This window comes from Phocoena phocoena, chromosome 3, assembly GCF_963924675.1.
Source record: "Phocoena phocoena chromosome 3, mPhoPho1.1, whole genome shotgun sequence".
In the NCBI taxonomy this organism is placed as follows: Eukaryota; Metazoa; Chordata; class Mammalia; order Artiodactyla; family Phocoenidae; genus Phocoena; species Phocoena phocoena.
In genome coordinates, this window is record NC_089221.1 from 64,454,435 (window position 1) to 64,470,729 (window position 16,295).

Consider the following 16,295-nt stretch of genomic DNA (forward strand, 5'->3'; position numbering starts at 1 on the left):
GGGTAGTGGCAATAGACATGGAAAGAACTGAATAGATTTAAGAGGCCATCCCATTGAGAATGGAAGAATCAGCCTGTGTGTCTACAAAGCTCTGGCCTGTTCTACTTTGTCATGCTAAACCAAATGCCTGTTCTACACAGCGGAGGATGAGCCAGAGAAAAAAATGGAACAAAAATGAGACTTGGGGACTTCCCTGGTGGTCCAGTGGTTAAGACTCTGGGCTCCCAATGCAGTGGGCCCGGGTTTGATCCCTAGTCAGGGAACTAAAGATCCCGCATGCCACAACTAAGACCCAGTGCAGCCAAATAAATAAATATTTTTTTAAAAAATGAGACCTGAAGTTAGTATCTGTTTTGTGAATTCACAGGATAGTTAAAAGGATAACAAAGATAAAAGCACTCAATTAATTGTGAAATACTCAATTTAATAGTTATCTAGGCAGGATTCTGATATAGGTTTGCCCTTCACATCAGTGTATATGATACCAACAGAACTTTGATAGATGTGTATTCAACAGCTGATGGCCCCATTTCCCCCCAAATGTCAGTTCACTCTTTCATTTGCTTGCTTGTTTGTTCATTCATTGATCCAAAAAGCATTTACTAAAGACCCGTTTTCTGCTAGATATGTTTACTTATTTCAGTCTTTTCACATATGGCCATCATATCCAGTGTAGGCCTTTGATGTGTATAGGTGCTGGATGGGCCTTATCTCATTTAGGACACATTTAGTCAGATTTCCACGTTGAGTTGACAGAGTCTCACCATTACTCCCCAAGTGGCCCATCACTTTGGGTGTAGCCATTCATAAAATCCTACAGCCCTGGCCTCCCACGTCTCCTGATGTTTTTCCTCTGCACTTTCCTTTTTGTTTTTTTGGCTGTGCTGTACGACATACGGGATCTTAGTTCCCTGACTAGGGATCGAAACCCATGCCCCCTGCAGTGGAAGCGTGGAGTCTTAACCACTGGACCACCAGGGAAGTCCCATCCTCTGCACTTTCTATTGCTGCTCCCAGTCTTTGCCCAGGCTCAGTGTGCCTAGTCCCATTTCAGTCAAACACTTGATCAATTCAACCACCACCACCAAGTATTCTCTCAAAAAAGTTGGTTATCTGAAAGAATTGCTTTTTGATTGAGATGGTCCGTCCTTTCAGTCAGAGTAGAAAATTCATTTGCCCACTCTAGACCCATTTTATTAGCCAGGTAATACAAGCAATGGTAGCAAGTAAATTTTCAATCTCAGTGGTTTAAATACAATACAAGTTTAATTTTTGCTAATGAAACGTTCATTTGGTAGCAGATGTGGGAGTGGAGGGTTTTCTGCTCTACTCACACACCCATGCTGATGGAGTCAGCAGGTGAGGGGCTCACAGAATTGCCCTGGACTCAACATCCAGTTGGCAAAGGGGAAAGAGTGAATGTGGAAGATCACAGGAGGTTTTATGGGCCAGGGCTAAAAGTGGTGTAATCATTCCTACCCACATTTCACTGGCTAGAACTTGGGTACACGGCCATACCTCACTGCAGGGGAGGCTGGGAAGTGTAGTCTGTGTGTTTGCTCTGGAGGAAGGAAAATTAAGGAGCCAGTCTCTGCTGGCTAGTTAATGACTAGCCATCTAGTTAATGACTTTCCTTGTGTGGTACCTGCTCTTCGATTTCGATGATAAGGGGCAGAGAAGGGCCAGAGGTATGGAGGAAGAGTCTCCTTTGTTCTTTTCTAAGTGGCTACTCTCACAGTGCTGGGCATTAGAGTGGGAAATGTCTGCAGTCTGAGTTCCTAACATATCTGATAATTGCCATTACTCTGTTCTCACAGGGAGATAAATGCTCGACTTGATGCTGTATCTGAAGTTCTCCATTCAGAATCCAGTGTGTTTGGCCAGATAGAAAATCATCTACGTAAATTGCCTGACATCGAAAGAGGACTCTGTAGCATTTATCACAAAAAAGTAAGTGTGATAGAAATCGAATCTTTTAAAACTGATAATGTTCTTCAACTTGAGGACACCAGGTGCTCATGGGAAACATCTCAGAGCTTTATTTTTATTTTATTTTGTAAAATCTTGCAGATAACATGAGAGAATCCTTAGAAATTTTAATTGCACAAACTGAGATTATTCCAATTTTTGCATTGTAAATAGTCAGGTTTGCCCACTTTTGTTAACTATAGCAATACATAGAGGCCCTTCTGTTATAATACAGGATGTTCTCCTGTTTCAACCTCAAAGTATGTACCATCATCAAAATAGGAAATTTACTTAGACCATCTCCTTCTAGAAAGAGATGCCTTATTTCTTTTGACCTCAGAACAACTTCTTATTTGACTTAACTGAAGGAGAAATCTGCTAGTAAAATATTTGTGGTGTATTAATATGCAGACGAGTTTGGATATTGAGTGTAAGTAAACAGCATTCCTTTGATTTTCATCACTTAAGCTTTACAGTTTAAGTCATAACAGTAACAAGTGAGGTTTGTTAGAGAAATAATTTGCTTTATCTTCAAAATGTGCCTAAAATTTTAAAAAATTATCAGTTATATTTATAGTTGTTAATAAACTTTTTATAGTGTCTTACCTACTGCAGAAGTCACTCACATACATTAGACTCTTTGTTCCTTGTAAAAAAAAACTTGGTGAGGTTGAGAAGGTTTAGCACCTTCTTACTGGTGGGAAATTATGTATATTGCTGTCTTTATATAATGCTACAACAGCTTGCATTACCTTGACTAAATGATGATGCTAAGAAGAAGGTTAGTAACTTGTTACTAAGTGACAGAATTCATATTTAAATGAGGGTCCTTGATGGGGTTTTAGTGGCTTACATTTTTGGACATTACCATTTTTGATGTAGTAGCAGTTTTGAATACCATTGCATTTTTTTCCCTGGTTGTCCCTACATAAGCAAATTTTATTTTTTGCCCAAATGTAAACCCTTGCCAATTTAATACTTTTATTGTAGAACTTTTTTTATGTGCCCAAACTTTAGTTGTGACCAATTTTTCATGAGTCTTTACTTTTTTTAGGCCTTTTCCCCCACAAAGTTTTACTAGAATAATAACTACTGCTTCCAAGAATACTTGCAGTGCCCAAGAGGACTTACGTAACTGTTCCATATGCTTCGGCTACATTTGAAAAGAAAGAACAAGTTGAAATTGGGAAATACTAATCCCTAGGGAAAAAATGTGTGCATTGGTTAAGGGGTTTGCGGCATCTGTTGTACCATTGCTTGGTGCACTGTGTTGTTTTTTTGCTGCCAATACTTAGAGGCTGCCCTGGTAGTTGAAAGTCTTATGGTTGACTCTTTTGAGGTTACAGAATGGATGTCAAACCATTTGTTATTTTGTTTTCGACCTTGACCCAGTGGCTGACAATCAGTGCTTATAACCGTTCATCAAGCAACAGATCTCCAAACACATTACCTTCACTACTTGAAAGGATTCACTGACAGATGTTAGAGGTTTTTGTTTTTCTCAAAAGAAAATAGGAGCAAAGCTGAAAAAATTATCAATTGCTAATCAGAAGAGCTGAATCAAACTATCCATGGCATCAAAATGGATGCTGTGATTTCTATTATGCCTTCCTGCCTCTCTTTAAACTGTACTTTAATATTTGCATTTCATAAAGTTTGTGAACTTATAAAAGTTTTAAAACTCTGGTAAATGTCAGAATCTAGTTCTTTTTTAAATTGAGGTGTAATTGATAAACAACATTATTTTAGTTTCAGGTATCAATATATAACATAAGGATTCAATGTATATATACATATATATATATATATATATATATATATATATATATATATATATATATAGCAGAATGATCACAACAGTAAGTCTGGTTAACATCCTTTACCATTGCATACTTGCAAAGTTTTTTTTGTTTTCTCTTGATGAGAACTTTTAAGATCTACTCTTTTAGCAACTTACAAATACTTTTCGACCATCTCCACTCATTTTGCCCACACAACCACCCCCTGCAACCACTAATGTGTGCTCTATATCTATGAATTTGGGTTTTCTGTTTTTGTTTTTGTTTTTAGATTCCACATATGATGGAATATGATCCTTTTAAAGGTAACCAACAGGCAGAGTAGGAATGACTTTTTAGAGTTTCAAACTATACTAAAAGAACTTGTGACTCACTCAGAAGCTGTTCCTTGTTGCTGTTTCAGTGTTTACACAAGAATGTGCCTAAAGATTTGAAAAGCGAAGATTAGAAATGATTTGGTAACAGACCAACTTTAGGAAGTCTGAATGCTTTAAAGCAAATTTTTATAGATTAGTTAGCTGGCTCTTGGAACATACCATCAAACACATGTCTGTTCTTTATCATTAGATTACTCTAAATAAGCTTCTGCTGTATGCACCAAATGGTGAGTGATATCCTGGGTACAGATTGTGCCAGTTATGTGAAATTCAGAAAATGGTAAGGAACACGGTTTGGATGTTGTGGAAGTGGTAGGCCTAGGCCATCTGGCTGTGTGGAAAGTGTCGTGGAATAGGCACAAATAGGTATTTTTATGTTGATAATAATAGAGGATACCAAGTGGGCCGACTCTTAAATAAAATAAGCATTTCTTTTGATAGTAAGACTTCAAATTTAAATCTTAGAAAATAGTGGTAGTCATAGGAATTCATATTAACTGCTCAATAACTATTTTGTAAAAAAATGATACATAAGTGCTAAGGGTGGTGAATACATTTAAAGGATTATAGCACTTAGTAAATGTTGAAAGGAGAGTGTTTCCAGAATTTTGTAGGCGAGAATAGTTTCATAGCTAGACTGGTAGAAGCCCAAAGCCGTGTGTTCAGTATGGAGCTTAGGCTGGGGTTCTTCCAGTCCTGCGATGACCTGCCTCTGCACTTGGACATGTGTTCTCAAGCTCTTCCACAGAGAAGGTTGCTGCCAGAAATGGGGTTGAACATGAGAGACTCCAGGAGCAACTGTTTTACCCTTATCCTCAGCTTTCTTACAGCTCCATTGAGTCATTTTGCTTAAGAAGTTTGGGAGCAACCTGCCATGGGCACTCAGGACTTGATTGCAAGCACTTCTGGTTTTCACCTTGCTTCTGTTGCTGACTTAAACTTTATATCATACCTGAACGTGAACCATCAATCCCCTTTTTTGCTTATCAAATTACAATAATTACAAGACATTATTATTCAGAAATTCTATTGAAAATGTTAGTTTTTGCTCTTTTATTAGAACGTACTATAAAATGACTCTAGGTCAATTCTAGGCTGTAAATTAATTCTGGGCTGCACATTTATACAAACAGTGCAGCTTCCTGTATGTATCTTTCCCAGCAAGCCATGGCCTTTCTGGAGAAAAGGTGCTTTATGATGCATTTTGAACTCAGCTTTTGTTCAGGTGGACCTAACTTCCTTCTTTTTCTTTTTGCGTAATTTACTTCATTCCTTGTAGTTAATTATTATCTTTCTAAATGTGTTCTTAGCATTCATCCATTTATACATATATGTGTATATATATGTGTGTGTGTGTATATATATATATATATTATTTATGTTGTGTACTTATCATTAACTCAAACTTATATTGTCCTCTCATCTCCAGATATTTATTTTCATCAAATATTCTGTTAATTTCATTTTTTTGGAGCCTTCCTACCTGATCCAACCTGGACTGATTGCCCTGCTATACCTGTTGAATAGCTATCTTCTTAGATTCCCTTTATTTCCCTTGAACTGAATCTTTTGTTTTCTGTATTCCATAACTTCCTCTTGGTTTATTCCATCATTTTGGTAGAGTACGTTCTCTAGAAGCATCCTGAGAAAGGGCACTGGAAGTAAGTTTTGAAACATAGATGTCTGGAAATGTCTTTTTTCTTTTACTCTCACATTTGATTGGTAGTTTGGTTGGGTATAAAAATTCTAAGCTATAAATTATTTTCCTTCAGAATTTTGTGTTACTTCATTGTCTTCTTCAATAGCTTCTACTATTGTTGTTAAACAGTCTGAAGTCATACTGGTTCCTGATTCTTTGTGTGACTTTTTGTTGTTGTTGTTCTTTTTTTCTCTCCTTCTGGAAACGGAAGATTCTCTCTGTCTCCAGTGTTTTAAAATTTCATGATGATTTGCCATGATTTGGTTCTGTTTTAATTCATTGTATTGGGCCCTTTCAAGCTGGCAACCAAGTTCTGGGAAATTTTTCTGAATTATTATTATTATTTAAAGTTTGGAAGTACAATTATAAATACAAAATTATTTTTTTTATTGAAGTATAGTTGATTTACAATTTGTTAATTTCTGCTGTACAACAAGGTGATTCAGATATGTGTGTGTATGTATATATATATATGTATATATATACATATACACACATTCTTTTTTTAATGTATTCTTTTCCATTATGGTTTATCACAGGATATTGAATATAGTTCTCTGTGCTATACAGTAGGACCTTGTTGTTTATCCGTTCCATATATAATAGCTTACATGTGTTAACCCCAACCTCCCACTCCACCCCTCCCCCAACCCCCTCCCTCTTGGCAACCACAAGTCTATTCTCTATGTCCATGAGTCTGTTTCTATTTCATAGATAGGTTCATTTGTGTCATATTTTAGATTCCACATATAAGTGATAATCATATGGTATTTGTCTTTCTCTTTCTGACTTCCTTCACTTAGTATGATAATCTCTAAGTCCATCCATGTTGCTGCAAATGGCATTATTTCATTCTTTTTTTATGGCTGAGTAGTAGTCCACTGTATATATGTAACACATCTCTGAATTATTTTTTGATGATTTCTTTCTTTCTGCAGCTCTATTATTTGAGTTGATTGAATCTTCTGGACTGATTATCGAACTTTCTTCTGTATTTCCATCTCTTTACACTTTTGCTTTACCTTCTTGGAAATTTTATCACGTTGATCTTCTGCCTCTTTTGTTGCATTTTTCATTTCTACTCTGATAGTTCAAGTTCTAAAAATTTTTGGTTGTTTTCTTATTCTCTGAATGTTTCTTTTTTAAAAAAATAACATGCCATTCTTACTTCATGATTCTCTGTTTATTTCAGTACTCTTATTTCAATAGTCTCTGTTTAACTGAGGATATTGTTAACTTTTTTTTTAGAAGATTTCTTCTACCTGTATAGGCTCTATTTCTTCTAGTATTTGTTGGTCCATTAATTGATTGTTTTAATTTTTACATTTCATGTTAGAATTTTTAATCTGGCTGATCATTTTGAAAGAGTGGGGAACTAAAATGCTGATAGCAAGGTCTGTGTAGTTGAATGTGGCTTGCAAATTATGAGGTGAACTGTAGTGTGAACTCAATGGTCCACTTATTGGGGGAACTCCTGGTATATGCTATCTTTAGAATTTTCCTCTTGGGCTTGTGAGATTCCCCGGGGACTCTTTCAGTTTTCTGACTGCTAATGTTCTGGGAGCTCAATGGGGACAGCTGGGAATCTCAGCATTCAGTTTGTACTCATTCCTTTAATCCCTTGCTTTTGGTGGTACTCTCATCCTTCACTGTGCCTGAAGCTGGTACACACACCCTATGTTTTACCTTCTCCAGAGAAGAAAACTACAGTTGACCCTTGAACAGCATGGGTTTGAACTGTGTGTGTCCTCTTATAGCAGATTTGTTTCAATAAATATGTACTACAGTACTACATGATCCATGGTTGGTTGAATCCATGGATGTAGAAACACAAATATGCAGGGCTGACTGTAAAGTTATATTCAGATTTTTGACTGTGTGAAGGATTGGCACCCCTAACCTCCACATTGTTCAAGGGTCAACTGTAGTCTTCTGTAGGGTAGGAAAATGGTGGTAGTTTAGGAGCATATAGAGGAATAGGGGATTGAGGGATTTAATTGCTGCTTAATTCACTTTCAACCAGTTGTTTTCTCCCCTCCCAACTCCCCTACTCCCAGCTTCCACTTCCACTTTGTGCCACCAGTTCCTGAGTCTTAGGATTCTGGGTATAACTCAAGTGGGGTCCTACTTTTTCCTCATAGCTGCTTAAGATTCAAATACCTTGAGGCTTCTAAGTCAATTACTGTTAGTCCATATTCTTTGTAGCTTCTAAGGGATTGTTGCTGTTGTTTTTTCTCCTAATCTTGAGGTTTCATGACTTTTAAAACAATCTTGGTCTGTAGTTTCAAGACAGAGTGAAATTAGATGCACTTGTTTAGCACATACTCTTTATTCCAAGCTCCAAAAGCAAAAATTATTCATGTTCGAAGATGGAGTAGAAGGACGTGTGCTCACTCCCTCTTGTGAGAGCACCGGAATTACAACTAACTGCTGAACGGTCATCGACAAAAAGGCACTGGAACTCACCAAAAAAGATACCCTACGTTCCAAAGACAAAGGAGAAACCGCAGTGAGACAGTAGGAGGGGTGCAATCACAGTAAAATCAAATCCCATAACTGCTGGGTGGACGATTCACAAACTGGAGAACAATTATACCACAGAAGTCCACCCACTGCAGTGAAGGTTCTGAGCCCCATGTCAGGCTTCCCAACCTGGAGTCTGGCAATGGGAGGAGGAATCCCCAGAGAATTGGACTTTGAAGGCCAGTGGGATTTGATTGCAGGACTTCGACAGGACTGGGGGGAAACAGAGACTCCATTCTTGGAGGGCACACACAAAGTAGTGTGCGCACCAGGACCCAGGGGGAAGGAGCAGTGACCCCATAGGAGACTGAACCAGACCTACCTGCTAGTGTTGGAGGGTCTTCTGCAGAGGCGGGGGGGTGGCTCACCGCCGGGAGAGGACACTGGTAGCAGAAGTTCTGGGAAGTACTCATTGGTGTGAGCCCTCCTGGAGTCCGCCATTAGCCCCACCAAAGAGCCTGTAGCCTCCAGTGCTGGGTCCCCTCGGGCCAAACAATCAACAGGGAGGGAACACAGGCCCACCCATCAGCAGGCAGGCGGATTAAAGTTTTACTGAGCTCTGCACACCAGAGCAACACTTAGCTCTACCCACTAGTCGCTCCCATCAGGAAGCTTGCACAGGCCTCTTAGATAGCCTCATCCACCAGAAGGAAGACAGCAGAAGCAAAAAGAGCTACAGTCCTGCAGCCCGCAGAACAAAAACTACAATCACAGAAAGATAGACAAATGAAAAGGCAGAGGACTACGTACCAAATGAAAGAACAAGATAAAACCCCAGAAAAACAACTAAATGCAGTGGAGATAGGCAACTTTCCTGAAAAAGAATTCAGAATAATGATAGTGAAGATGATCCAGGACCTCAGAAAAAGAATGGAGGCAAAGATCGAGAAGACACAAGAAATGATTAACAAAGACCTAGAAGAATGAAAGAACAAACACCTAGAAGAATTAAAGAACAAACAGAGATGAACAATACAGTAACTGAAATGAAAAATACACTAGAAGGAATCAGTAGCAGAATAACTGAGGCAGCAGAACGGATAAGTGACCTGGAAGACAGAATGGTGGAATTCACTGCTGCAGAACAGAATAAAGCAAAAAGAATGAAAAGAAATGAAGACAGCCTAAGAGACCTCTGCGACAACATTAAATACACCAACATCTGCATCATAGGGGTCCCAGAAGGAGAAGAGAGAGAGAAAGGACCCAAGAAAATGTTTGAAGAGATTATAGTCGAAAACTTCCCTAACGTGGGAAAGGAAATAGCCACTCAAGTCCAGGAAGCACAGAGAGTCCCAGGTAGGATAAAACCAAGGAGAAACACGCCGAGACACATAGTTATCAAATTGACAAAAATTAAAGAAAAAGAGAAATTATTAAAAGCAACAAAGGAAAAATAACACACAAGGGAACTCCCATAAGGTTAACAGCTGATTTCTCAGCAGAAACTCTGCAAGCCAGAAAGGAGTGGTACGATATATTTAAAATGATGAAAGTGAAGAACCTACAACCAAGATTATTGTACCCAGCAAGGAGCTCATTCAGATTTGATGGAGAAATCAAAAGCTTTACAGACAAGCAAAAGCTAAGAGAATTCAGCACCAACCACCAAACCAGCTCTACAACAAATGCTAAAGGAACGTCTCTAAGCGGGAAACACAAGAGAAGAAAAGGACCTAAAAAACAAACCCAAAATAATTAAGAAAATGATAATAGGGACATACATGTCAATAATTACCTTAAATGTGAATGGATTAAATGCCCCAACCAAAAGACACAGATGGGCTAAATGGATTCAAAAACAAGACCCATATATATGCTGTCTACAAGAGACCCACTTCAGACCTAGGGACACATACAGACTGAAAGTGGGGATGGAAAAAGATATTCCATGCAAATGACAATCAAAGGAAACCTGAAGTAGGAGTACTCAGATAAAATAGACTTTAAAATCAACAGTGTTACAAGACAAGGAAGAACACTACGTAATGATCAAGGGATCAATCTAAGAAAACATAACAATTGTAAATATATATGCACCCAACAAAGGAGCACCTCAATACATAAGGCAAATGCTAACAGCTATAAAAGAGGAAATCGACAGTAACACAGTAATAGTGGGGGAATTTAACACCTCACTTACACCAATGGACAGATCATCCAGGCAGAAAATTAATAAGGAAATATAAGCTTTAAATGACACAAAAGAACAAATAGATTTAATTGATATTTATAGGATGTTCCATCCGAAAACAGCAGATTACACTTTCTTCTCAAGTGCACACAGAACATTCTCCAGGATAGATCACATCATGGGTCACAAATCAAGCCTCAGTGAATTTAAGAAAATTGAAATCATATCAAGCATCTTTTCTGACCACAACACAGTGAGATTACAGGTAAAAAACTGTGCAAAATGCAAACACATAGAGGCTAAACAATATGCTACTAAATAACCAAGATATCACTGAAGAAATCTAAGAGGAAATCAAAAAATACCTAGAGGCAAATGACAGTGAAAACATGACAATCCAAAACCTATGGGATGCAGCAAAAGCAGTTCTAATGGGGAAGTTTATAGCAATACAATCCTTCCTCAAGAAAAATTTCAAATAAAAAATCTAGGGCTTCCCTGGTGGCACAGTGGTGGAGTCCGCCTGCCGAGGCAGGGGACGTGGGTTCGTGCCCTGGTCCGGGAGGATCCCGCGGGCCGCGAGGCCGCTGGGCCTGCACGTCTGGAGCCTGTGCTCCGTCACGGGAGAGGCCACAGCGGTGAGAGGGCCACATACCACCAAAAAAAAAAAAAAAAAAATCTAACTTTACACCTAAAGGAACTGGAGAAAGAAGAACAAAAAAACCTCAAGTTAGTAGAAGGAAAGAAATCACAAAGATCAGAGCAGGAATAAATGAAATAGAGACAAAGAAAACAATAGCAAAGATCAATAAAACTAAAAGTTGGTTCTTTGAGAAGATAAACAAAATTGATAAACCATTAGCCATACTCATCAAGAAAAAGAGGGAGAGGACTAAATCAGTAAAATTAGAAATGAAAAAGAAGTCAAAACAGACACCGCAGAAATACAAAGCATCCTAAGAGACTACTACAAGAAACTCTATGCCAATAAAATGGACAACCTGGAAGAAATGGACAAATTCTTAGAAAAGTATAATCTTCCAAGAGTGAACCAGGAAGAAATAGAAAATATAAACAGACCAATCACAAGTAATGCAATTGAAATTGTGATTAAAAATCTTCCAGCAAACAGAAGTCCAGGACCAGATGGCTTCACAGGTGAATTCTATCAAAGATGTAGAGAAGAGCTAACACCCATCCTTCTCAAACTCTTGCAAAAAATTGCAGAGGAAGGAACACTCCCAAACTCTTTCTATGAGGCCACCATCATCCTGACACCAAAATCAGACAAAGATATGACCAAAAAAAGAAAATTACACACCAATATCATTGATGAATATAGATGCAAAAATCCTCAATAAAATACTAGCAGACAGAATCCAACAACACTTTAAAAGGACCTACACCATGATCAAGTGGGATTTATCCCAGGAATGCAAGGCTTCTTCAATATATGCAAATTAATTAATGTCATACACCATATTAACAAATTGAAGAATAAAAACCATATGATCATCTCACTAGATGCAGAAAAAGCTTTTGACAAAATTCAACACCTATTTACGATAAAAACTCTCCAGAAAGTGGGCATAGAGTGAGCCTACCTCAACATAATAAAGGCCATATATGACAAACCCACAGCAAACATCATTCTCAATGGTGAAAAACTGAAAGCATTTCCTCTAGGATCAGGAACAATACAAGGATGTCCACTCTCGCCACTATTACTCACCATAGTTTTGGAAGTCCTACCCATGGCAATCAGAGAAGAAAAAGAAATAAAAGGAATACAAATTAGAAAAGAGGAAGTAAAACTGTCACTGTTTTCAGATGACATGATACTATACATAGAAAATCCTAAAGATCCCACTGGAAAACTACTAGAGCTAATCAATGAATTTGGTAAAGTTGCATGATATAAAATTAATGCACAGAAATCTCTTGCATTCCTATATATTAACAATGAAAAATTTAAAAGAGAATTTAAGAAAATCCCATTCACCATTACAACAAAAAGAATAAAATACCTAGGAATAAACCTATCTAAGGAGGTTAAAGGCCTGTATTCAGAAAACTGTAACACTGATGAAAGAAATCAAAGATGACACAAACAGATGGAGAGATACAGCATGTTCTTGGATTGGAAGAATCAATATTGTGAAAATTTGACTGTACTACTAAAAGCAATCCACAGATTCAGTGCAATCCCTATCAAAATACCAATGGTATTTTTCACAGAAGTAGAACAAAAAATCTTACAATTTGTATGGAAACACAAAAGACCCCGAATAGCCAAAGTGATCTTGAGAAAAAAACTGGAGCTGGAGGAATCAAACTCCCTGACTTCAGACTATACTACAAAGCTACAGTAATCAAGACAATATGGTACTGGCACAAAAACAGAAATATAGATCAATGGAACTGCATAGAAATCCCAGAGATAAACCCACGCACCTATGGTCAACTTATCTCTGACAAAGGAGGCAAGAATATACAATGGAGAAAAGGACAGTCTCTTCAATAAGTGGCACTGGGAAAACTGGACAGCTACATGTAAAACAATGAAATTAGAACACTCCACTAACACCATACACAAAAATAAACTCAAAATGGATTAAAACTTAAATGTAAGACCAGACACTATATAAAACTCTTAGAGGAAAACGTGGGAAGAACACTCTGACATAAATCACAGCAAGATCTTTTTTGACCCACCTCACAGAGTAATGGAAATAAAAACAAAAATAAACAAATGAGATATAATGAAACTTAAATTTTTTGCACTGCGAATGAAACTATAAACAAGACGAAAAGACAGCGCTCAGAATGGGAGAAAATATTTGCAAACAAATCAACAGACAAAGGATTAATCTCCAAAATATATAAACAGTTCATGCAGCTCAACATGAAAAAAATAAACAACCGAATCCAAAAATGGGTGGAAGACCTAAATAGACGTTTCTCCAAATAAGACATACAGATGGCCAAGAGGCAATGAAAAGCTGCTCAACATCACTAATTATTAGAGAAATGCAAATCAAAGCTACAATGAGGTAACGCCTCACACTAGTTAGAATGGACATCATCACAAAAATCTACAAACAGTAAATGCTGGAGAGGGTGTGGGGAAAAGGGAACCCTCTTGCACTGTTGGTGGGAATGTAAATTGATACAGCCACTATGGAGAACAGTGTGGAGGTTCCTTTAAAAACTAAAAATAGAATTACTATATGACCCAGCAATCCTACTACTGGGCATATACCCAGAGAAAACCATAATTCAAAAAGACACATGCACCCCAGTGTTCACTGCCGCACTATTTGTAATGGCCAGGTCATGGACGCACCTAAATGCCCATCGATAGACAAATAGATAAAGAAGATATGGTACGTATATACAATGGAATATTACTCAGCCATAAAAAGGAATGAAATTGGGTAATTTGTAGAGATGTGGATGGACCTGCACACTGTCATACAGAGTGAAGTAAGTCAGAAAGAGAAAAGCAAATATTGTATATTAACGAATATATGTGGAATCTAGAAAAATGGTACAGATAAAGAGTTTGCAATGCAGAAATAGAGACACAGATATAGAGAACAAATGTATGGACACCAAACGGGGAAAGTGGTGGGGGCGGTGGTGGGGTGAATTGGAAGATTGAGTTTGACATACATACACTAATATGTATAAAATAGGTAACTAATAAGAGCCTGATATATAGCACAGGGAACTCCACTTCACTGTACAGTAGAAAGTAACACAACATTGTAAAACAGCTGTACGCCCCTGAAAAAATTATTCACGTTCATGTTACAAAATTACAGCAGTATACAGGAGTGTAAAATAAAGAGTAAAAAGTCTCCCTTTACCACCCTCCTGCATATCCACTACCCAGAGGTAACTAGAGAAAGTTACATGTGTACTTTCCAGAAAATTTCAATTTATACTTTCATTTCTGTAGAATAATATATATAGTTCAGAGAATCACAAATGATATTTTACTGTGTAAATACATATATGGTATTTAGTGTAAACATATACTATGTATATTTAATATATGTTGAAACTACAGAGTTCCATATCAACCTGCACATCAGTATTTACAGATGTCTAAGTTTTTTAACTGTTTTATAGTATCACATTGAATGAGTTTTTCCTAATATCTCAATTGCTGGATACTTGTTTCTTATTCATCTTTTTAATATAATTACCAACAGGGCTACTGTAAAGATTTTCACTACTTGTGAAAAATAATTTTAGTTAAATCCTTTAAAATGGAATTGTTTAGTCAAAGGGTATATACTCTTTTTATTATAAATATATGCCAAATTGCTCTTCAAGACAGTTATGCCTCTACTAGTAGTATATAAAAGTGTCATTTTTCACACTCTATCTTATCTTATCATACTTTAAAATCTTTGACATTCTGATGAGTGAAAAATGCTATCTTGTCATTTTAATTTGCTTATCCTAATTATATGTGACATTAATCATGTGCTTATTGGACATTTTTTTCTATGAGCTTCATAGTCAGTTCGTTTAGCCACTATTCTTTGGATTATTCATTTTTTCCATGTCAATTTGTAAAACCTCATTATACTTGAGAGAATTTTGCCCTTTATCTCTTAAATGTTTTGCAGATATTTTCTCAGAATTATTCTTTTTATATGCGACATTGTTTACTGTATTTTTGTTATATGGTCAACATATTTTAAAATGAAAAAATACTGAACAAGTATTGGCTTTCCTATCCTTGACTCAAATTATTTTCTTTATAGCTTGAAAATATTATCTTATAAAGTGCTTAAACTATTAACATTTAGGACATATCAACAAAAACTTTATTTCAATTAACTAATTTATACAGTAAATTAAAATTTTCTTTTATTCTGATTCTACCTTTAAAACGACCACTAACTATATTTCATTTTCACATGTTATGCTATTTAGGAAAAATATTTCTATTTTCAGTGTTCTACGCAAGAGTTCTTCCTGATTGTCAAAACCCTGTATCACCTGAAGTCAGAATTTCAAGCACTAATACCTGCTGTTAATTCCCATGTTCAGTCAGAGTTGCTCCAGACATTTATTTCAGAAATTCCTGAACTCCTCAGTCCAGTGGAGCATTACTTAAAGATTCTCAATGAACAAGCTGCCAAGTAAGTAGCAGACCCTTAGTTCTTCCTTTCTAGCAGTGAAAGTAATGTATTTGCCATTTGATGTGTGGATACTTAAGCTTCTATAGAAGTAATGATAGAAGTTGCATGTAAAACTAGAAATGTGATCGGATACTAAAGGCTCTATATTACAGCTGGAAATAACACTTAGTGTTTAGGCAGTTCCGTCATATAGAACAAATGTGGTACTTCTCCAGGTATCAGGTGATGAAAAGGTAAAGTCCAGGCCGAGCAAGTAGTAGCAGTTTTATTAATCCAGAAATAGATGGCAGATGGCATCTTGTGCTTATTTGCTAGATATCCAGAGATCCTCTGCTTTATATTCAGAAACTGTGGAAGGAAAGTTATCCTCTAAGGAGTAGTCGTTTTACAATTTATCCCACAAAGAACTCTATGTATAAGAAAAAAGATTTGACAGTATTTACATTAGTGTTTATTTTCTGAATATACAACATGAAATGTTGAATTTCATCTCTTGGTTTCACCATGGCAATCATGAACTTGCAAAATGAAAATAATGTTAGGGTAATTTTGTCTGTCTTCAAAGAAATTAAGAAACTCACCCATAAGTATTTAGTGGAAGAGCTGGAATTAAAATCTTGTTCTCCTAACTTC

At 36.9% G+C, this 16,295-nt stretch overlaps 1 protein-coding gene across 1 annotated transcript in view; it reads left to right on the plus strand.

Moving 5' to 3' along the window:
- The window catches only part of MSH3 (mutS homolog 3), a 183,074-nt gene that overhangs the window by 85,500 nt on the left and 81,279 nt on the right, over positions 1-16,295 (plus strand). Inside the window, exons 13-14 of the mRNA XM_065874063.1 lie at positions 1,818-1,950; positions 15,475-15,662. Of these exons, the coding sequence (XP_065730135.1) occupies positions 1,818-1,950; positions 15,475-15,662 (321 nt within the window). The remainder of the gene's footprint in view (positions 1-1,817; positions 1,951-15,474; positions 15,663-16,295) is intronic.